Below are 23,646 nucleotides of genomic sequence, written 5' to 3' on the forward strand. Positions count from 1 at the left end.
AGCCAACGTTGATGAAGAGTCACGGGAGCGCCAACAACGGTGGCGGCAGCAGAAGCGACGGCGGACAGGGAAGCAGCAACGGAGCAAACCAAAAAATCCACAAGAAACCACGAAGACAATGAAAGAGTACTGAGCAATGCGAGAAACCAAACAATGTAAGAAAAACGAATGTCAGCCAACGAAACAGTGCTTCGAAACCACCAATGCAAGGAAAAAAACATATATAAGAAAAACGAAAAACATTTATGCATATATTTGTGAAGATGAAGAGAAAGAAAGAGAGTTCAAGAAACTTACATTGCACAAATAGAATGCAGATACAGCAGAAGGAGACGAACTCAGAGTGCGAACGCGAAACGAAGGCAAAGACGAGAAATAAAGTTTGAAATTGTGTGTGGCGAGCTTCAAAATTTAGGGTAAAAAAGAATTTACGAATGCGGTTAAAGGTAAAACCGCATTCGTAAATCAAAGAATTTTGATTTACGAATGCGGTTATTTTCGTCCAAGACGAAGAGGAGGGGTGGGAGAGTGAGAGCGCAGAAGTTCGTCCGAGAGGAAGGAGTGAGGTGCATACCGATCGACCGACCGACCGAGGAGTGGTTCAATCGTTCTCTTGGTTCCAACCCCGTTCAAGAACAATTGGCGTCAACTGTGGGGCCGAGAGAATCAGTGCGAAGAGGGAAGTAGATAGTGTCTACCAGAAGCATGGCGAATGAGAGGATGTTAGATGCTGAGAAGATGATGCTTGTGATGTCTCTGTAGAGAGAGATGGCTGAGATCAAGAGAGGGAACGAGGAGGTGAAGTGGAAGAATGAAGAGGAGATTCTTGTTCTTCGAAAAGAGAATGAAGAGATGAAGAAAAAGCTGGTAGAGGGGTTTCGTTTGGCGGACTGGGTAATCCAGCTGGGAAGTCCTTTACCACCCCCACCGACCCTAGAATTATTGAGGAGCCGAAAGCAATCCACACCCAGGAGACCGAGGGTGAGTCCTATCTGAATAGGTCGGTCCCCACGACCAGTACCCTAGACTTATCCTGTCGACACCCATTCATTGATTGTGTGATGGGGGCACAACTTTCAGCTATGTGGAAAGGCTTGAACATGGACTGTTATGACAGTATGACTGACCCCGACGAGCACATGGACGTATACACCACACACATGAGCTTGTACACCTTAGACAACGCAGTCATGTGCCGAGTGTTTCCCACACACCTGTCATGTCACGCCGCCAACGTCACGTCCCACCTTGGGAAGCTCTACCGTCACAAGCACGACCGAGACTCTGACTCGGTACCCGGTTCAGACCGACCGACATGACCAAAAGCGAAACTGATCAATGACCCAATATTAGTTAATCTGCTTTTATTAAGCCCAATTACTGAAGCTCGTGCGTGGGACAACATATTATGGGTGGTTCGATAGCGAATGGCACGATAGGCCCAACAAACACTTGTTAGGATAGACTTTAAATGACTTTGATACCATATTACAAAGTGGATTTTAAATCTAACTCAACCCCATAAAACCGGTTCATGGGATGAGGTTTGCACCCACTTATATACAATGAAATATTCTTATTTCTAGTCGATGTGGGATCTCCAACAAAAACAATTAGTAAAAAAAACATTTTGATTTGTGTAAAAACAACAGTGTTTTTCATCAACCTAATAAAATCAATAGTTTGTACATAACTATTTTTTAAAAAAATTTAATAAAATTATAAATTTCAAGATTAATGATTTCTAAAAATTATGATTTTAGGATATGAAAAAAATTCCCTAGAATCAATCATCTTTGTAAGTGAGTATAAAGAAGATTATGACAAAAAAATGATTGAACAAATACAACTTTACAACACAAGTTATGTGAACTTTTGTTTATCTAAATTGGAGATGACACACATGCTTGATCCAAGTGATAGTGACAAAATGAAGACTCTGTTTGAAGCAACAATCTTATTCTGGTTCATCATCAAGAGATACAAATGATTTAGCATTTGCACTGTTGAAAGAAACATATAATTATAACATGCATGCTTTGCCAATAATGGTTTTGAGGAGTGAGCTGCATGTATGGTAACTGCCACATGCTATGCTTTTGTTATGTGAGGGTGGTAGATGGTGGTTGCATCCAACACTATGTTGATTTGAAAAATCTTTATCAAACTTGTTTTTGTAGGACATTAATTCATGCACCCAGTTGAAAACGGTTAAGATGTCATTTCCTTCTATCAAAAACACTTAATGATGTGAATTATGAGGTGGGGTAAGAGCAAAGTAGCATGAAGTAGTTGTTATATTCTCGCTCTATCACTTTGTCAAGGATCTCAATCATGATGTCATTGTTAAATTGTTAAACACAAGTTGGTTATGGTAAAAAGGAATCTCAGAATTTAATTTTAAAGAAAAAAAATGGATGGAACTTTTGTTTGTAATAAATACTAATTTGATAAAAAAAATTTCAAAAATACGTGGATTGGTTAGTATGAGATTTAAAGATATTTTTAATTTTTCAATCAAAATAATTTCTATTAAAAAATATTAAATAGAAACTAATTTTAGAGATTAAAAGTAATTAGTTGTTATATTAACTAAATTAGATATTATTTTAGAGACTAAAAGAATTATTGGTTTCTAAATTAGTTTCTGTTATTGATAAATAGTTTTTAAATTAGCAAGATTTTAACTACCAATTATTTAGATTCAAAATTTGGTAACAAAAACTTTGGTAGCTAATTAAATATTAATTTATAAACTATTTATCAATAATAAAAATTAATTTAGAAATCAATAATTTTTTTAGTATCCAAAATAGTATCTAATTTAGTCAATTAACAAATAATTATTTGTGGTATCTAAAATTGGTTTCTATTTAATGATTTTCTTGTAGTAAGTCTTTTTTTAATATTTAAAATTATTTTTTTAGTCCTTAAAAAAGAAGTATAAAATTAGTTCCAAAAAATTATGTCATCAAACCAAATGATCTCTTGAAGCATGAGCTAAAGCTGCTTCCTTCAGTAATTTCCTAACACAAAAAATAATTCGACTTTGGCCTAGCTATATGCCATGTATAGTATGCACTTTTACCATGTGATGGCGCAAAAGACTATGCTACCTAGGGAGATGAGCATTGTCGAAAATCAAGGATATTGCGTAAAGAAGGAGTGCATTTAATGCAACATTCATATTCAAGCTTGTTAGACACAGAAAGGACTTGAGAAAAGTTGAAGCTACTCAACAGATAGAAACAATCTCTCAGCGAATTCTTCTTTCAATGTCTATATAAAGCCTTCCATCAAGAAGAAAATCAAAAGGGATGAAGTCACTTTGTGTCAAAAGGTTGCTCAGATGCAGAAAACTTCTTAGAACTTTCAAGAAGAAGAGAGAGATCATTGTGCTGAGAGTAGAGATTATGTCATATCCTTAGTTTCATAAAATTTTCATGAAGAATACTACAAGTGTTCATAGAACTACTTAGGAGAGAATGCTTATTTTTGTATTTGTCAAAAAGATGTAATCCCTCCCTAGAGAGCAAACACATAATTTGAACTTTAAGAAAAATCTTAAATCTTGTTTTCATTGAGAGACGCAGACACTCCCTAACAGACAAACTCTATGATTTGATAATCATAAGAAGCCTCAATCTTTCTAACTTAGCCAAGAAAGTTGTTTGGAAAAGAATATTCATTGAGCCAATGAGTGGCTAGGTGCCAAAGGTAAGGAATACTCAAGGGAGTAGCCAAGATTGGCTAGGTGCAAAACAATACTCGTTGAGCCATGAGTGACTTTGTAAATAATACTTTGTTGAGCTAGGAGTGGCTTGGAAAAGAATACTCCTTGATGGGGTCAACCATAATTGGTCGTGATTCGAAAGAACACTTTTTGAGCTAGAACTGGCTTAGGAAAGAATACTCCACGGGATAAGCCAAGAATGACTGCGAATCAAAAGAATACTCAGTTAAGTCAAGAGTGGCTTGTGTAAAAAATACTCAAGGGACTATCCAAGAGTGATCATAAGCCAAAAGAATACTTGAAATGTACTTGCAACACTAGTTTGCCTAGTGCAACTCAATCTATTGATTAAAAACTGAATGTAGTTTGTTGTGACAAACGAACCAATATAAATATTATTGTTTGTACTAACTTAAGAAGGAGAGTTATTTTGAAGATGCTTGTTTTAAAAATTATCATGTATTCAATTATTATATCAAACATAAGAATTACAATATAATCATTTGTTATAATCAATAAGAAAATATCGAAGAAAAATGATTCAATGAAGTTAGCTAGTTATGAAAGAGTTACAGTATGATCCTTTGATAAAATCAATCATCATTTGAGTGCATTTGATAAGACGATATTTGCGAAAAAAAGAAGAAGACAAAAACACAATTCAACCCTCCCTTCTTGTGTTATCCTTATTTTCATAGTTGGTATCAAAGCTTGCTTCTAAAGGGTTGATCACTTGACTGCGACTAGGGGAAAATATGCAACATTGCAAACATGGAACATCATATGCAACTGAATGAAAAAGTGAGGTACACGTCAATCTCTAACCTCCCTTCTATTAAAACACATTAAGTTGCATCATACCTCATCTTTGATATAGATGATTTGTCATCCTCTAAATATGTTGGAACAAGATTACAATTTTTTTTTAATTTTTCTTTAAAGACTTGTTTTTTTACTACATCAAACGAGAAGTCGTCATATCATGAACAAACAAACGCTCCATTTTATATTTAAATATGAAAAAACATCAAGTTTGTGAACTCAAAAATCTCTTCTCTATTTCATGGATAAGCATCAATAAAATCTAATTTAGTTTGACTTAAGAGGCATATTGCATGATCAAGAACAAGTTTAAGTTGCTTGCCCTTTCAGTGGTCAATCTAAACAGCAAGTATGTATACAACAGAGGGAAGCATTAAGAACTAATAACCAAGGACCAAATACAATTTGGGTACCACAAGAAAATGTTCTTTATGGTATGAGTACAATGAACAAAGAAATAGCTTAAACGAGAGAACAAAAAAAATTGTGGTCAACATCATCTGAACTAGAAATTGATCCATAATGAGTAGCCATTGGAGAATTTTAGTTGCATTAAAGAGTTATAATGATGATACAACAAAGCCTTTAATGCATTACACTCCAAGCGTTTTGACATAAAATTTTTATCGAAGACAATTAAGGAAGCATGACACCATGCTTTCATATTCACTATCAAAGGGAACTCAACAACCAACTCGCAAAAGGGAACTCAATTCTTCCTCTATCTTGCAAAAGGAAATACTTCACAACCTTTCTTTTTTAAAAAAATAATCAAAGTCTTTAATCCTCTCTGACTCATCTTTATTCAAGCCTTCACTGTAAAGAATCAATGGCTCCTAAGAAGGTTGCACAAAAGACACTCTTCATTTCCTCTGTTGCAGAAGTAATAATAATGGTTATTGAACATCAGTTCATTCCTGAATGCTTTCTTAACTTTGTAAATGTGGAACGAGCAGGGAATATATGGACAAAGTATTTGGTCCAATTAGTTGGTAAAAATTTCTTGTTCTAAGGAACCTCTGGAACCATCAAGCCTATAGTTGGTTCTTGACAAATGCTTAGTCAATGGAAGATGGAATTGAAGGAGAAGTTTAATGGAAGAAGATAAAAATCTCCATGACAAACATCGACAAGACATGAGTTTTTAAAGGAAGAAGGTTCATCATTCTCAAGCAATTGGGGCATCTTAATGTACTCAATAAACTTCCCAAGCACACTTACGAAAGCACAAGTACGTTTATTCGATCAATAGCACAAGTATAAGCCTTACCTCCTCAACAATCAACCTTGGTCTCAACTAGCCAAGTTTATCCTAAACTTCCATCTAAGGGAAGTTCAAGACAATATTTCACTCACAGATAAAATGCTACTTTTAAGCACAAAAGCCCAATCTCTCCCATCAAACCAAGATCTTCAAAGAAACCTAAAATCACTTTATATGAACACACATCAAACGAAAAGGATTAGTGAAAAATAGGGATGATTGAATTGTATTTTAAAACTTTTTTAGTTTTTCATTGATATCGTGTGTGTGTGTTGTCAAATGATAAACAAATGAATACTCCAATAAAGTTAAGAATTTTTGCAAGGTTGATTTATCTTCTCCTTCCTTCTTTAGTCAATAAAATAGATGTATAACACGCAATGTAAGAGATTAAAGAAAATAAAAAGATACTTAATATTTTTATATTGATTTGTTTGATCGCACAGACTACATCCAGTTCTTGACCAACCAAACAAGTTCTACTAAGCAGACTCAACCTACAAAGTACACACAAGTATTCTTTCCACAAGCCATTTTTTACTTAACAAAGTATCCTTTCAACAAGTCACTTCTGACTTAAGCAATTATTCTTTACATAAGTCACTTCTGGCTTAACTAAGTATTCTTTCAACAAACCACTTTTAGCTTAACCAAGTATTCTTTCCACAAGACATTTCTGACTTAATTAAGTATTCTTTTAACAAGTCACTCCTGACTTTTACAAACATGAGATTTGGGTGATCAATAGATCATGAGCTTAGCTCATTAGAGAGTGTAACATATTTTGACGTATATAAGGTTAGGTTCTTTCACTAGTTCTCCGAAAATGAAACACAACCAATGTTCTTTACAAATATTTTAGGGCGCAAAGTATTTTGATAGAGTTTCAACACCGGCAAAAGTATGACTCTTTTCTTGTTCTTCTCTTTGAAACATATCTTCTTATAGGCTTCTTCAGTAAATTAAGTCATTTTGATCTTATAATCATTAATGTTTTTTCTAGAGTCATGTTTAGTCCAAATTTGTCATAAACTCCATTGAATGCTTTTAATTTTCATTTTTGAGTTCTTAAATTTCTACTAGATCCATAGCAATTTTCTTTTAAGTTAGGTTTCCATTATCATCTTCTCCAACATTCATTTTTGAAAATTTTCTGAAAATTTTTCGTGGTGCAATAAGAAGAATCCATAGTTGAGAATATCAAACGAAACTTTTGTGTTTTTTTCATTGGATCTGTGGTGTGAACAGTAATTTTGGAGGTGCAAATAGGAATTTGAAACGTTTTTCATATTTGCTTGAATTGTTTGGTGTTTTCATTTGCGATTTGTGCTTCTTTAATATAATCTTCTTCATTTTTCTGTGAGCTTTATTAAAATCCTTCGATTAGAGAACAATGAAGTGGTCGCGAATGGAGAATTTTGTGATTTTCGACGAACATAAAATAGTAAACGATAAACAATAGTGAGATTTATTCATCTTGAAGTATTGAAAATGTGAGTCAATTTGCGAAGCTTGATCATAATAGTGCATCTTTTGCGGTGGTTCTGTTCAAAATTGGAGAGCTTTATCGCGCACACCAGTTCGTTCTCTATCACGGTGGTTCTATGCAAATGCAATTTAGTTGAAGAAGTAAATTCTGCATTATTTGTTAAAAGTTGTTTGGCGTGGGTTTTTTTTCTGTTCTGCTGGTTTTGATAGAATTTGTTAGAGTGATTTTCGGTGAATCTCTTTGAACTGAATGCATAAATTTTTTAGTGAAATTGTTCAAAAAAAAAAATTGTGATTTGTTTTCGACGCTTTTGGAAATTTTTCAATGTGAACACAAGGACCTTATTTTTACTAGATGATTTGAACCTACTGTAAACTCAAAAATAGATATATAATATATAAGAGAATGTGATTGGATAATGTGAATTTGTTCAAATACGAGTCTCAGTGTCTACTTTTTCCTCCATTATGTGATGTGGTATTTTTCTCATTTGATCACATAAGAATACACTACAATTATCATTGATTTAATATAAGCATAAATATATAATGTAAAGCTCTTCTTATTGTAGTTTAATGATCATAGTTTACCTTAATGCCCATTAGCTAACGTTTACTGCTTACTTTATAATTTCAGGAGCAATAATATAATAGGGACAATGTGCAGTGCAACTAGAGCATTTGGATTTGTCTCTCAAGTGCAAGCTAATAAAGCATATGTGAGTCTAGCTTGTCTTAATAGATCATTTTCCATATTGAATACTTGTATATATTGTATGTTTTCATGGATGTTTTATTCATGAACTCAAAATTTGATTTACAAAATGCATTTAGCTGGTGGGAAGTACTTCAGTACTTAATTTATGCACTTAATTTCCTAAACTTTTAGATAGAATCTTGGTAAGATGAAACAAGGACTAAGTCAAGGAATCTATCTAGCAAGGATATTTTATAGTTACAGAAAAAGTAGTTATAGTTTTGTTGACTTGGGCAAACATTGGTTTCCAAATAAGTGAAGTAAGGTCTGGATTTTAAGAGATTGAAAGAGGATGCATGGGGATACGAGAGAAAATTGGACCTGGATTTATTGGAAATTGCATATTAGTTTTATAGTTTGAAACCAGGATTCGAGGGTGAACTGGGTTTGGATGTTTGAGATAGTGATTTGTTACATAGGCTACAATTATTGGTAGTACACTAGTATGGCCACCCACACTTGGCACCTTTGCACTTTGTTATGGTGATCTAGTGTGACCGTGTTACAAATCCTAACATTTTTTGTGATGGTTTAGTATGTATTATGGAATTTCATTTGATATTGAAACAAATAACAATAGGAATCTAATAATTCCACTTAGTAATAAAACAATCCAGTATAGGTCCTTTTTGACTGAGGTGCTTTGTTATGTATATGATAGTAAACAATTTGCTTATTTGACCTGGAGTGTTGTTCTCATCGAGAATAAACGTCCTAGGTAAAAGTATATCAGCAACATTGTTCCCATGCTAGACCTGCAATTTCAAGCATCCATCAATTGAGCAATTCACAACAAGTGACAAAGTATAAGCCAAGGTAATGGATTTGTTAATTAAATATGGGAGTTGAATCATACACGGTGGCAAAGAAAAAGAGAACCCTTTTAGGATCAAGGGCCCATGAAGAAGGTCGTCTAGAACTATTTATTCGAGTTGTACTACATTTGGTTTCTATGGGGTTACTACCACTGGTGTTATTGGTTGTCATAGTAATCTCCTGATAGACGAGTGGGTTGATGGAATGGTCCATTCACCCTACTGCCATCCCCGTTGTCTTTTCAAGCGTGCAAGGCCCAAGAAGTGTACCTATACAAAACAATAATATCCACGATCATAATTAGTATAAGGATTTGTTAGCAACTAAGTTGTTCAAACTTCAGATAATGCCAATTCTTGTGGCCCCAAATGTGGGTACCCATGTACTTGTACCAAATTGATTCCCCCTAACCAAAATCCCTTTCAGTTCTATTAGGATTGAAGAAAATATTTATCAAGAAGACTAGAGCAATAGAACATGAGACCCTCAATATAACAACTCAAGTAAGTTGAATTAAAAATGTTTAGTCTGCTTGCTAAGTTTGAACATGATACTTACTTAACTCATTTATATCATATGTTTATTATCAATCAATTGCCTCCTCGGTTGACTATGTTTAATCATTCTTCGGTAATGTTTTAAAAATTTAAATAACTTGTTTTATTTTTCAAATTTACATTTCTAACTGTAATACATGTTTATATTGTAGGTTTCTGATTAAGGAAGTGTGCCAACAAATTCAAGACATCTAGAGGAGAATATGTGATTGTTGAAGAATGTAGTATAATATGGAAATGATTTTTTATCTATTTTGTGCTTTGTGAACAATATGTTATATTTTCATTTGTAGTACTTTATAGTACTATTCGTCTTATATTGCTTCCTCATAGTTTTTTTAACTCATATTTTGTGTTTGAATTTGAATTTCAATGTATTTACTTGATATATTTTGGTATACTTTTATCAATATTTTGATATATTTTTTCAATTGATGAATGTTATATCCATTTATTTGTTTTATTTATTGAAAAAATACTTTAACAAACATAGATAAATAAATACAATAGATGTAAATAATTGTGGTTTAAAAAACACATGAATGCCTAAATAATAAATGAATAAAAAAATAAATTTTCATAATTTTGAAACCTATGATATTTTACGGAGGTTTTGAAACCCATGATATTTTACAGAGGTCTTGAAACCTATGATATTTTATGGAGGTTTTGAAACCCATGATATTTTATAGAGGTTTTGAAACCCATGATATTTTATAGAGGTTCTGAAATCTGTGGTATTTTACAAAGGTTTTGAAACCCATAGTATTTTATGGAAGTCTTGAAACCCATGGTATTTTATGGAGGTCTTGAAACTCATGGTATTTTATGAAGGTTCTTAAACTCGTGGTATTTAATAGAAATTCTGAAATACCTTTTTTGAGGTTTAAAAAAACCATAAGAACACATTCTCCAGAAATGGTTTAGTGGGAAAAACTACAACCCTAAGTAAATGACTTAATGAAGGTTTTAACCCTCCGTAATATAAAAATAAACCTCATTTTAAAACCATTTTTTCTTATAGTAATATAAGACATTCTCTATTTTTTTCATATTTAAGCTTTGAAATATTCTGTACGATGTTTGATTTATTCATGAATCTCAATCATGATGTCATTGTTAAACACAAGTTAGTTAGGATGAAAATGAATCATATTTTTTTAAGAATTGATTTTTGAAGAAAAAAAGGATGAAACTTTTGTTTATAATAAATACTAGTTTTGATATTCTTCAAAGAAATACGTGCATTGATTAATATAATAGTGAAATATATTTTTAGTTTTTCAATCAAAATATTATTTTTCAATAAAGTAAAATTAGTTATTTAGTCCTTAAAAATAAAGTCTCTCGTCAAACCGATCTCATTCTTTGGAAGAAATAAAGGTTATGGTTTTATCAAACCAATTTCATTCTTTAGAAGAAAAAAAGGTTATTCTCTATCAAGAATACTTTTACAACATTAATTGAAATATGTTTAACTGGATTTAAAAATTAATTTTTCACTTATCTTAATTAAAATATGTTTTTACAACAATTAACACCAAAGATCAATTTCTTTGAAACATAAAAGCTACAAAATAGATATTCATTCTCTTAATAATTTTTTATACACAATTAAAAATAGAATCTCTCACTCATAATAAGACTCATTAAATATGCCATACTTCGAATTATTAAAAATCTTGATTTCAGTAGTAAAATGCATGATTATTATTTTCTTTAAAAGACATAATATTTTTCTTTCAAAAAAGAGTTGTGGGTTGCTTTTACAAGTTAGAAAGATCTATTTAAAAATGTGAACTTACCGTATATATAATAACAGTATTGGTTTGATTTTTAAATTTTTCTTTTTTAATCCTAGTTAGTCCAATGATTTGATTGATTATTTCTTAACTTTAAATTAAATTATTTCAAACTTTAATAATCACATTTTTTTACGTTCATTTTAATCTTCTTATAATCTTATACAGTGTTATCAAATATCTCGTGTAATTTTCTTATCAAATGTAAAACGATAATTATAAGAAGAACCAACTATTGAATAAAAAAATATTTAGTCACTAAAGAATAAGAAATATTTTTATTCTTTGTCAACATAAAATAAACAGTAATGAAAAAAAGATTTTATAATTATTATACCTATTCGAAACAAATATATCCCATCTCAATTTGATGTCAGAAAAATTACTATCAAGTTCTTACCACATAATTTCACTCATTATAACATTTAATCCACTTTTTTTAAGCATTAACCACAACCAAATCATGATTAGAACATAATTTTACTATAAGAGGAGGGAAAAATAGAAGCAAGTTTTTACTTTTTGCATCTTATAGTTTTTCCTCTCAAAGTACCATACAAAATCATTTTATAATAGAGTTTTTTTTTCTTTTGAAAATATTACAATCCATAACTCTTTACATTATAATTACATATCGTACATTTAAAATATTACATTTGTCTTTTAAAAATTGCAATATGTAACAATACAGATTCTAGTATTAATATTTTGGATTGTCTAATTCAAAAAAAACTTTTAGATATAGCAATCTAAAACAATAATAGAACCAGTATAGTTTTTTTTTTTTTCTCAAAATGTTTTCTAAACTTATCTTGTCTCTTACAAGAGAGCTAAGTTTAACACCTTCAACTCTACCAATCCTCTTTGTAAAGGAAATATGCAAAGTGATGAGAAAAAACTAAGTGGTGCAAGAAACAAAAGTCACACAAGCATTTGGGAAAATCTATGAAAAGCCCAATTCAACCTGGGAATTTCTTTCTGCACCTCCATATATCTTCATGCACTCTCATATTTCTTAAAATAACAAAAATTTCCTGTATTTTATTAATTTCTTTTTACATTCTAGGACACTTTTCGGATTACAGAATTCATAAAGCAAATTTTGTATTTTGGATTTTAGATTTTAGAATACAAAATATTAGCATGTATTCTGGATTTGGTGCTCTGATGTATTTGTAGATTTAGGAGTGACAAAGTGGGTTTGGGCCCGACAAGTTGGCCTGTCAACCTGCCATAATTTAGGCGGGTGTGATCAACTTATTGAACATGTGAACTCATATAGGTCTGACTCTCTTCTTTACTTTTTACATTTAAAAAGAGGAATCTCATGTTTTTAGAATTAAAATTGACAGTTTTCAATGTTTTATATAGAACTTTGTTTACATTAATTTCTTTGTACATCATTTGATTTATTTATTGAAGTATAATTGATATTTACTTTATTTAGTTAGACATTAAACTTTATTTGATTAAAATATTAAAATTTGATTCAATTTGATTGTTGTTCTTTACTTTTTATTTTATTGTCAAAAAAGTGATAGCAATGACTAACCCCAAGTAAATAGATCCAAAACAAAAAAATTAAAAAAAAATTACAAAAATTTCACAGGAACGGATTACTAATTTCAGTTATTCACGGACCAATCTAGTACATTCTGCTTTTAGCGAGTTAGTGACGGATCGGACAAAAACGAATCGAGTTGACCGATTTTGCTACCCTTACTATGTGCCTTTGTAAAAATAACTTTTACAGGTTTTATATACCTATGCAGATTCGGATTGACATGTATTATCATTCACATACCCTTCTTAACTAGTAGGCAAGGGTTCAATATTGTCGCGTATCACACCAAGAACCTCAAGCACCATCCTCTGTACACAATCTTCCACAACCTCCTCAGCCACGACATCTTCAACACCTTACTCATGCAACACAAAATTGCCACTCTCGAGCATGCACTCTCAAACGTAACCGCTCCATCAAAAACTGCTTGTGGTATATGGACAAAGCTCAGAAAACTAAAGAAGAGAAGAGGGGGTGCTGCACAGTTTTTTTATTAAGGGTCAAATAGTAATTTTAACATCTCATGGAGATGAAGAAAATATTGAAGGTGTAATAAGAATTGGCCATTCAACATAAGTCCTTCAGCCAGAAGGGTTTCTGGGCCTTCCTCTTGGGTCTACCTTAGACCCACAGTGTAACTCTCTTAGGACTGTTTTTTCCTGCACTTCCATATATTCTTTCTCCACCTCCATAAATTTTTGTATTTTCAAAAATACTCCTCTGTAATATTTCGGATTATGTAATTCATAACTTTTTTTTCAAATTTGTAATTAGTTTCTATATTACATAATCCGAAAGCTTTTTTTCATATGGATAATTAGTTTTAGAATCATGTAATTTGGAAGTCTTTTTTAGCTTCCAGATTATGTAATCCGAAAATCTTTTTTCAAATGCGTGTCTAGATTATATAATCTGAAAGATACTCTATGGAGGTGGCACAAGAAGTATAAAAATGTATTTTTTACATTTTGTATGGAAGTGGCAAAAGAACCTATGGAGGTGGAGGAAGAAACAGTTCTCATTGAGGGATGGATCATAAGATCAACTTACTAGTAATATAGTCAAGTTCTTCCTACACCCAATCATTTTTAACCTGCACCTAACATAATTTTTTATTTCCAAAAATATTTTTCATTCCAGAAATAAAAATCTGAAATTAAAAATAATACATTTCGAAAAAGTATAACCAAAATTCAAAATTCAAAATCCCATCGGATAAAAAAAATCATAATACATAAAATTCGTTAAAAGGAATTCCATAATGTATAATCCTATTTATTTAAGAATTTTTTTTCCATACTGAAATTGGGTGATATGGTGCAGTAATTGCCCCATTTAAAGTAGTCATTCATTTGACATTTGAACCCAATAATACAAAATTTCTGACGTATTTGTCCATTGCATAATCTTAAACTGAGTTAATGCTACTTGTTCTCAGATTTATTGTTGTTCCAACCTTCTATATAATTATTTATTTTCTGCTTTTCTCTTACCCTGCAAAGTACATGGTTCACACCTCTAATCCATATTAACAAGACTTTTTCTCTCACACTATTTTAACAATATCTCTGAAGATTGATCAGAAAGCACTAACATTAGAAAGTTTGCTCAAATTCCAGTATCATAAAAAATTGTGAGTTGTTACCAATTTGACTTGTAATTCAATTTCAGAAAGTGTTGAATGTTTATAACTTTATGCAGCTTTAGTTTTGGTCTTTTTGTTAATGCTGCTACACCCAATTGGAATACCAACCAAGAATTTCAGATATAATTTTAGGTATAAACCATTTGCATGCCAATTGGTCACAATATGCCAACCCAAAAAGTCAAAAATTACAGACCAAACAAAAGACAAATGAGATTGATATCATGTTCGGCCATAAGGTATCATGTCACTGGAACTCAAGAATGAGATCATTTTTCTACAAAATTGATAGCTTTGATATCTTAAAAAAAATACGTTTTTAAAAATTATTTTTATTCTGTTAAAATTAAAATGTGGGTATATATACTTTACAATTTAATTTCCTATTAATCTAAGCATAACATATATAAAAAACAGAACTATAACTACCTTATAATGAACATGGACCATTAATTGAAATTGAATAAAAAAGAATGGATTTTGACCATCATGGGTATTTTTTTCCGTTTTTATCAAAATGGGGTCGCTTTCAAAAAAAATTACAAATATGGGCAAGTTGTGCCAAACCACGTCAACTCCTGAAGACTTTGTCCACGTCATATATATATATATATATATATGTATATATATATTTTCTTGTAAAATTTCTTTATTTATATATTGAGTAGTAAATTATGTAATGTTTAAAATTAATTTGATACATAATTTTCTAAGGGTGTTACTTTTAAACAATAAAAAAAAATTGTGTATGGATCATGTTTGACGGTAATATAATATATTAATTTGGTTATTAGATTAATAAAAAGATATGAAAAAATTGTTATTGCATTTGGAAATAAATAGAAATGAAAATTAATTATTTTGGAAAATAAATAGAGAATTGTGGGGAGTTTCAAGCTATATGTTGTCTTGTCTACATGTAATTGTTGTTTGCTCATTTTGTCATTTACAGCTAACGTCTCCACAATATTTCCAAGCTTATGAGGTCTAATTTAATCCATGAAATAGATGATTCAATTTTAAATAAACAAAAAAAATGTTCATATTGCAGAACCGAAGGTCACAATAGAAGCAATTGTCCGCACAAACAAGATTAATTTCAAATATTACATAACTTATAATTTTAATTATAATTAAATAATTATAATATATATATATATATATATATTTAAAAACAAGAAAATTTTAAAAAAATATATAATGTGGACAAAGTCGTGCCAACTTGGCACGACTTCAGGTTGACGTGGCAGAAGTCGTACCAAGTTGACACGACTTCAGACTGACGTGACAAAGTCGTGCCCCAAATTTGTATTCTTTTGACAGTGACTCCATTTTGGTAAAAATTAAAAAAAAATGTCCCATGATGATAAAAAACCCAGAAAGAAACATGTAAAAAATAACAGAAAAACAAAAATAAAAGGAAACAGAAATCAAAATGGATTTCAACAAAAAAAACTATAAGCGATTTTAACTAGAAAAACTAAAAATGGTAAAACCTAATTAACCAGAAAACTGAAATTGTAAATTATAATTGAATTGAAATATAATGAGATTGAATTAACATAATTAACATGAACAGGAATTGAAAACATTAAACGAAATCGAAATTGAAAACAGTAAACTAAATCAAAGCTCAAGAATTCTATCAGTATTAACTAGATTAAGCATATAAACTGAAAATAGAAAACATAATTGCATTAACTGAAATTGAGATTGAATTGGAAAAACCATAAATCAAACATTAAATATAGTGCAACAAAATACAGAATTTCAACAGAAAAAATTATAGTATTTATACAAAAAAATTTACAACTCCAATATCATGCTAAGAACAAAGAATAAGAAAGATAGAAAGACTTACAAAATATAATAACTCTATAAATGTGAATACAAAATTTAAGTTATCATATATTCATATCAAAATATATGTTCATTTACGTATACCAATTCAAGTGTTTATACATCTCATGCCAGAGTCTAAAAGCACCACATTCACATCAAACATCCAACTCATCACATAAACATTTGATCACTTTTAAAAAACACATAAATGTGTTGAATTTAAATTCAAACCATCCTCTTCGACACTCGATAGAGAAAAAGAACATCATCTAATCATCTAAAAAGGTAAATTCTATGACTTACCTCCTTTGCAAACACTATATCTACATCACACCATCAATTTCAATCCATATCAATTACAATTTCACAACATTAGTCAATTCTTACAAATTATCTAATTTCAATCATTAAAGAGAAACATGCAAAATATAATCATAATTCATTACAATAAATTGAAATTTTAATTTCAATCTATTTAGATAAAATGAGCCAATAATAATCAACACACTCTTCACATCATATACTACACGCTCTTATTTTATTTACATTGTCTTAAAATTTAAAAGGAACTCATAAAAAAAATTATTTTAGGACAACTTTTAAAAACAACAACTTATATTGAATTTTACTCATCGAATAATGTTCAAATATAAGTCACAAGAAAATTAAGAGAGTTTACAACTCTTATGAAGACTTCAAATTCTAAAAAGTATTTCTATTGCTTAAAAGTTCAAAAGTTACAACAACTTCAATTGACAACTTAAGATTTATTCAATAAAACGATTATAACTAAAGTTTTGAAAAAGGAAATTAGTTAACTTCATTATGAATATTGAAAAAGTGAATGGTCAACTGAACATCTTAAAGACAAACTAGAGAAAGTAAATTTTAAAAAATACTTATTTTTTTAAAAACAATTTATATCATTTTTTTAGTCAACTTGTACCTATACTATACTAGTATATAATATACAGTGAATATCATTTAGTGCACATATTACCTTTAAATATATTTTAAAAAATAAAAATAAACTATCTAAATACTCAAAATAAATGCACACACATGACATATGATTCACATATTTAAAAACACAATTTTTAATAAAATTATCAATTTTATTTTTCTTAAAAAATATAAATTTTCATATGTTTTATAAGTTATTATTATAGGTCCGAAAATTATCTAAACTTCATTTTTTAAAACTCATATGCTTAAATTATCGAATTATAATTAATTTTAAAGACTAAAATAGTTAGTTATTATTAAATTAAATTAAAATTATTTTAAAGATAAAAAAAATTATTCATATCTAAAGTAGTTTATATTATTAATTAAAATTTATAAAGTAATTTTTAAATTAATATCTAATTATTAACTATCAAAGTTTTAGTTATTATTATTTTAGATTTTAAATTAATTTCTAAAAAACTATTTAAAACAATTTAAAATTTATTTTATAATTTTTTATTAATAATAGTAACCATTTTAGATACAAACAATTTTTTTATCTCTAAAATAGTATTTAATTTTATTAATATAATAATTTTTTTAAATTTAATTGTTATTTAATGAATTTTTTTAGTGTAAAAAATATTTATCTATTTTATTTCTGAAGAATCTGATTAATTATGTTAAGTGAAATGTATGTTCTTAGTATCTATTTTTCAACTGTGTTGAAATGTAAAACTTTATTGAGGTGATTTAGCTGAGGTCCACTCCAAATATATTTTTGTAATGAAATATGTAATTTAAAAGTTAAAATTGTTAACAATATGAGATAATTAAGAAATTAAAATTGAATTAATAAGTCAAAGAATAATTTAATTTTACTTAATGAATGATTTTTTAATTAAACATTATAACTCTATATTTTGTTTTGTAAAATATGCTGCTGACTAATCAGCTAAAAGAAATGCTTCCTCTATAAAAATTAGAAAAAGGAAATAACATTTGGTAGGTGACAGGCAACCGGAAACAAAAGTAACACGGTATTGAAAACAAAAAGGTGACGGTGGAAAAGTGGAGACGACACTACCGGAGATCACAGGTTGAAGTCCACTAGAATGTCGGCACAACACAGGTTGAGAAGTAATATACGTATTAACATTATTTTTTACACTGTTATTTAATTCAATTATTATATATAATCATTTTTCAATAAAATTACACTTTTCTACTTAAGATTAAATTAAATAGTATCATATAATAATAAAATAGCACTCATAATTTCTGTAATTTTTAAATAAATATTTATTATTTTTTTATTATTAATAAATAATATTTATATTTGTGTGTTTTTTTAACTAAATCACACCCATTTTTTATTTTTGATAAAAATAGAAATATTCCAATTCTATTTTTCAGAAAAATATTTAATTTTTATATTTTAAAACTTTAATATTTTATATAAATTACAATTAGTATACTAAGATTAAAGAAGGTGATTATATTTTTTAAAAGCATAAAAGATAAAACTATGCTTTTTTGGAATTTTTTTGAAAAAAAGAATTATATTATTTTCAAAATATCTATGAACAAAAATTTAATTTATCATAATAATAGTAGTAGTAGAACATGACTATATATTTAAAAACTAGAAAAGATACTAATGATATTTGTTAAAAATATAAATAAAATAAAGATTCATTTAAAATTAAAAAAAATAAGGACGCGGTTTAAGTATAAAATTAATCAATTAATAGTTAAACCTCTTAACTCATTTTTATTCAATAATGTTTCTTTTATCCACTAAATCTAACAAAGTAATAAATGCTTAACCTGTTCTAGAAAAAAAAAAAACACTACACGTTTTACTCTTTTTTTTTTTGGTACTTTGGTATAATAATATTTAAAGTTAAACTCAAGTATAAAATGTCAAATCTGAGTCTTTGTTTCTGTCTCTCTTTGAGAAGAAGAGGAAGAGAGAGTGAAAGAGAAAATCTGAGTGCATGTTTTTGAGAGTCCACTGGAGTTGAATGCTGCCTCCTCTCTCTGATTTCGGAGTTTTCTGATACCAAAATGGCGAATCCTCGATTTCCACGTTCAAGGATCCCAACCTTCACACTTTTCACTTCTGCTATGTCCTTAGCTCTCTGCACTTTCTTCCTGCTCTCTTTTCTCTTCACTACCCATTCTTATTCTTCCCATCAACACCACTTCACGGTAAGCTCATACTTTTTCTATACTTAGTTCATTTTCAACCTTTTTTATGTTTTGTTTTCTCTACTGTGTTCTTTCCCGGGGAACAATTTTCCTTTCTTTTCGCAATTTCTTGCTTTCTGGGTTTTTTGCTTTTTGGGTTAGTTTAATTCGGAGAAAAAATTGGTGGGGTGAGGTTAGTTATGGATCTTATTGGACGGGTTCTAATGGGTCGGATCCGATTCTTTCCGGATCCAGTGAAGGCTTGATTCTACTAATTTTCATGGCAATGTTATTGGAAGTGAAAAAAGTTTGTGTTTTCTATTATGGGAAAGTACAGAGATTTGATTAAGCTAGGATTTTAATCTGTTGTTGCGCTTTTGAACTGGGCTTGAAGTGTTCTAATTTTCTTGGGGAACATTCAGGGTTTGATTTCTTTCTGTAGTCTGGGGAAATTTTAATGTTAATGTCACTGCTTGAAAGGGAAAATGTTTGTTATTTTCTGTAAGTTGATAACAAGATTGTTGTTGTGCTTTTGAACTAGGCTTGATCTGAGCTAATTTTATTGAGAATCAAATAGGGTTTGTTTCGTTTTGTTTTGATATGGGGTGGTCTTGTAGTACTAGTAAGGGGAAAAGTTTCGTGGTTTCGTTAAATTGTTTTTGTTTCTGAGAAAGGAAAAAGATTAACGAAGTAAGGTTACTGATCTGTTGTTGTGGTGGTGAACTAGGGTTCTGAGGGTGGTATTGCAGATGGATTTGAGTCAATAAGGAGATCCATTCTAGCTCTGAAAACAGATCCTCTGAAGCCTCGACTGGACCAGATTCGTAAGCAGTCTGATGATCATCGTTCTTTGGCTCTTGTGTATGCTTCCTATGCACGCAAGCTCAAGCTCGAGAGCTCAAAACTTGTTAGGATTTTTGCAGAGCTATCAGTCAACTTCTCAGATCTAATGAAAAAACCTCAATACAGGACTCTTTTCAGTAGTGATGCATCCCCTGTTGATGAATCAGTGGTTCGACAATTGGAGAAGGAAGTGAAGGAGCGAATTAAGACCACACGCCAGGTGATCGGGGATGCCAAGGAATCCTTTGATAACCAGCTCAAGATTCAGAAGTTGAAGGATACGATTTTCTCAGTGAATGAGCAGCTAACCAAGGCAAAGAAGCAGGGTGCTTTCTCGAGCCTCATTGCTGCCAAGTCGATTCCAAAGAGTTTGCATTGTCTCTCCATGAGATTGATGGAAGAGAGGATTGCCCATCCTGAGAAGTACACAACTGAGGGGAAGCCTACCCCTCCAGAAGTTGAAGATCCTAGCTTGTACCACTATGCTTTGTTCTCTGACAATGTTGTTGCAGCATCTGTTGTTGTTAATTCAGCAACAAAGAATGCAAAGGAGCCATGGAAGCATGTGTTTCATGTTGTGACTGATAAGATGAACCTTGGAGCAATGCAGGTGATGTTTAAGTTGAAGGATTATAATGGTGCACACATTGAGGTCAAGGCAGTGGAGGATTACAAGTTCCTGAACTCTTCTTATGTGCCGGTCCTTAAACAATTGGAGTCTGCTAACCTCCAGAGATTTTACTTCGAGAACAAGCTTGAGAATGCTACAAAGGACACTAATAATATGAAGTTTAGGAATCCCAAATATTTGTCCATATTGAACCATTTGAGGTTCTACTTGCCAGAAATGTACCCAAAGCTGCATAAAATTTTGTTTTTGGACGATGACATCGTGGTTCAAAAGGATCTTACCGGGTTATGGAAGATTGATATGGATGGCAAGGTTAATGGAGCTGTAGAAACATGTTTTGGGTCATTCCATAGATATGCACAGTACATGAACTTCTCACACCCCTTGATTAAAGCAAAATTTAGTCCAAAGGCTTGTGCATGGGCTTATGGAATGAATTTCTTTGATTTGGATGCTTGGAGAAGGGAAAAGTGCACGGAAGAATATCATTACTGGCAGAATCTGGTAATTCTCTTATCGTTTTACCTCAACTTTACAGTTCCTCACTATTTTTGCATTCTCAAACATGTATTATTATAACATACAGCTCTAGGTTTAATATTGTTATTAACCCCATTTGGCATTGTTTGATACCTGTTAATGCTGTTAAATTACATGTCATGTTAATCATTGCATCACTAGCATTGGTGCTAGAGGCTGCATATTCTGAAACTAAAATAGAAACAATGACTATACATGCTATGCAATCATTTCATTTCCAATAACTGTTAACTAATTATGTTTTAACGTGGTGGGCTCATGCTGGTGCAGAATGAAAACCGAACACTATGGAAATTAGGGACATTGCCACCAGGTCTGATCACATATTACTCAACAACTAAACCACTGGATAAGTCATGGCATGTTCTGGGACTTGGCTATAATCCAAGCATCAGCATGGATGAGATTAACAATGCAGCAGTGGTGCACTTCAATGGCAACATGAAACCATGGCTTGACATTGCAATGGCTCAATTCAAGCCTCTTTGGACAAAGTATGTTGACTATGAACTAGATTTCGTTCAGGCATGCAATTTTGGTATCTAAATGGGCGAGCTTCTTCACTCTTGGTGATGCTGTGTTAGGTGCCTCTGCAGCTTATCTGCTGTTCAGCTTTGATATATAATGCTTATACATTTAACGAAGTTCTAGCTGGTGCAAGAAAAAATCTTGCTTCTTCTTTTAATTGTAAAATACATAGTGTAGTAATTCTATCATCTTCTCTTATTTATTTTTCACATTTATGGAATAATCTTATTTAAAAGATGTGGTTGATCCTGAACAATAGTATTACTGAATTAAATGTTGTGCCTTTCATTTTTGTCAGTTTTTATTTGACAGTGGAACTTTCACATCATATATAAATACATTTTCTGTCAGATTCTAAATCACGTCTGAATTGGGGTATCAACATCAGAATTTGTGTTTTCAATCCCTAAAATTAATTTTTTGAATTCTTCAAGACTGATGTTTACCGTTTGAAGTGAGTTTGTAGTTTGAAAAGAAGTTTGAGTGCTATATTATGGCTTTTGAAATATAGGTAAATGTATCAATAACTTTTGTATCCTCACATTTTATTAATTAATAAAAGTAAAATTAATTATAATCAAGTTTGTTTGAGTTTCAATATAATAAAGTCTAATGTTCTATTTTTATTTAGTATTAATCCTGTTGTTAAATATAACGTCTTTATAAATATTACATTTTAAAATTCCACGCGATTAAAAAAATTATATATCTTTGTAACAAATGATATCTTTTTAAAAATATAAGTGAATAGTTCATTATTTATTTGCGTATCTATATAAATTATGTACAATTTTACATATACAATCATTGTTATACTTTTACACAATTCAATAGTTAAATTAAAAATAATTAATTATATAATTTATTAAAAACACCCAAGTTTATGTGCCATGTACTTTCGATGTGCATTATACACTGAATTTAAAGCCAAAGTATTATTGTTATTGTTGGGTATTGATGGAAGAGGACCAAGCACAACCTTTCATGAAAGGCAAGAGCCAAGTCAAGAGCGTCTAAGATCAAGTTAGGAGCGTCTAGGACAAGAAGGTCAAGCTAGGAGCGTCTAGGACAAGAAGACTTGGATCAAGCTATGAATGGGAGAGTGACATACTAGCACATATTCCGTGAAGGCCCATCAGATGTAGTTTAACTTTAATTGGGGTGTAAATAGCATAGCCATGTGGACAAATATTTATTTTTCTGCACATTAGAATTAAGGAGGAGTTAACCTTGATTAGCTAAAGGTTTCTAGAAGCCTTCACTAATCTAGGGACGGTTTTGTGAAGCCATGTGCACCCATGTGCTCCATGTGCCTCACATCTCCATTTCATTTTGCTTACATTTCATTTGCACTTAGCTTAACATTTACGGCCTCCTTAGCCTATAAAAGGAGATGCATATTACTTGTATTTGGAAGATTAATGAGAGTAATGTTATGCTGCCCATATTGTGCCATACATTGCTTTTGCCTAGTTTCTAGGACCTAATCTTCATCTTCACCATCTATCAAAGGGCTGGCCGAACCTCCCTTCTTCCATACTCATCATGCACCTTCAAGATCACCATAACTCCTAGGAGGATCTTGCCCATTTCAATCCATAGCTTCCGCACCATTTTTCACAACATCCAAGAAGAGCTCCATGAGAATGCCATCATTTGGTATCATGAGCATA

The 23,646-nt window shown here is 30.8% G+C and overlaps 1 protein-coding gene across 1 annotated transcript; it reads left to right on the top strand.

The window, feature by feature from the left end:
- Nucleotides 1-19,070: 19,070 nt before the first annotated feature.
- On the top strand, nucleotides 19,071-22,270 carry QUA1 (Nucleotide-diphospho-sugar transferases superfamily protein). The gene is made up of 3 exons (XM_068633578.2): nucleotides 19,071-19,452; nucleotides 20,159-21,409; nucleotides 21,716-22,270. The coding sequence occupies exons 1-3, from the start codon at nucleotides 19,309-19,311 to the stop codon at nucleotides 21,989-21,991; spliced, it is 1,671 nt and encodes a 556-aa protein (XP_068489679.1). The 5' UTR covers nucleotides 19,071-19,308; the 3' UTR covers nucleotides 21,992-22,270.
- The last annotated feature ends 1,376 nt before the right edge of the window (nucleotides 22,271-23,646 follow it).

Source organism: Phaseolus vulgaris, chromosome 8 (genome assembly GCF_051622355.1).
Source record: "Phaseolus vulgaris cultivar YP4 chromosome 8, ASM5162235v1, whole genome shotgun sequence".
NCBI classification, from domain to species: Eukaryota; Viridiplantae; Streptophyta; class Magnoliopsida; order Fabales; family Fabaceae; genus Phaseolus; species Phaseolus vulgaris.

Bases quoted from the DNA above. Each gene is read 5' to 3' on its own strand.
- QUA1 (XM_068633578.2), top strand. From the start codon at position 19,309: ATGGCGAATCCTCGATTTCCACGTTCAAGGATCCCAACCTTCACACTT. The intron at 19,453-20,158 runs GTAAGCTCATAC...GTGGTGAACTAG, and splicing joins CCCATCAACACCACTTCACG to GGTTCTGAGGGTGGTATTGC. The intron at 21,410-21,715 runs GTAATTCTCTTA...ATGCTGGTGCAG, and splicing joins ATCATTACTGGCAGAATCTG to AATGAAAACCGAACACTATG.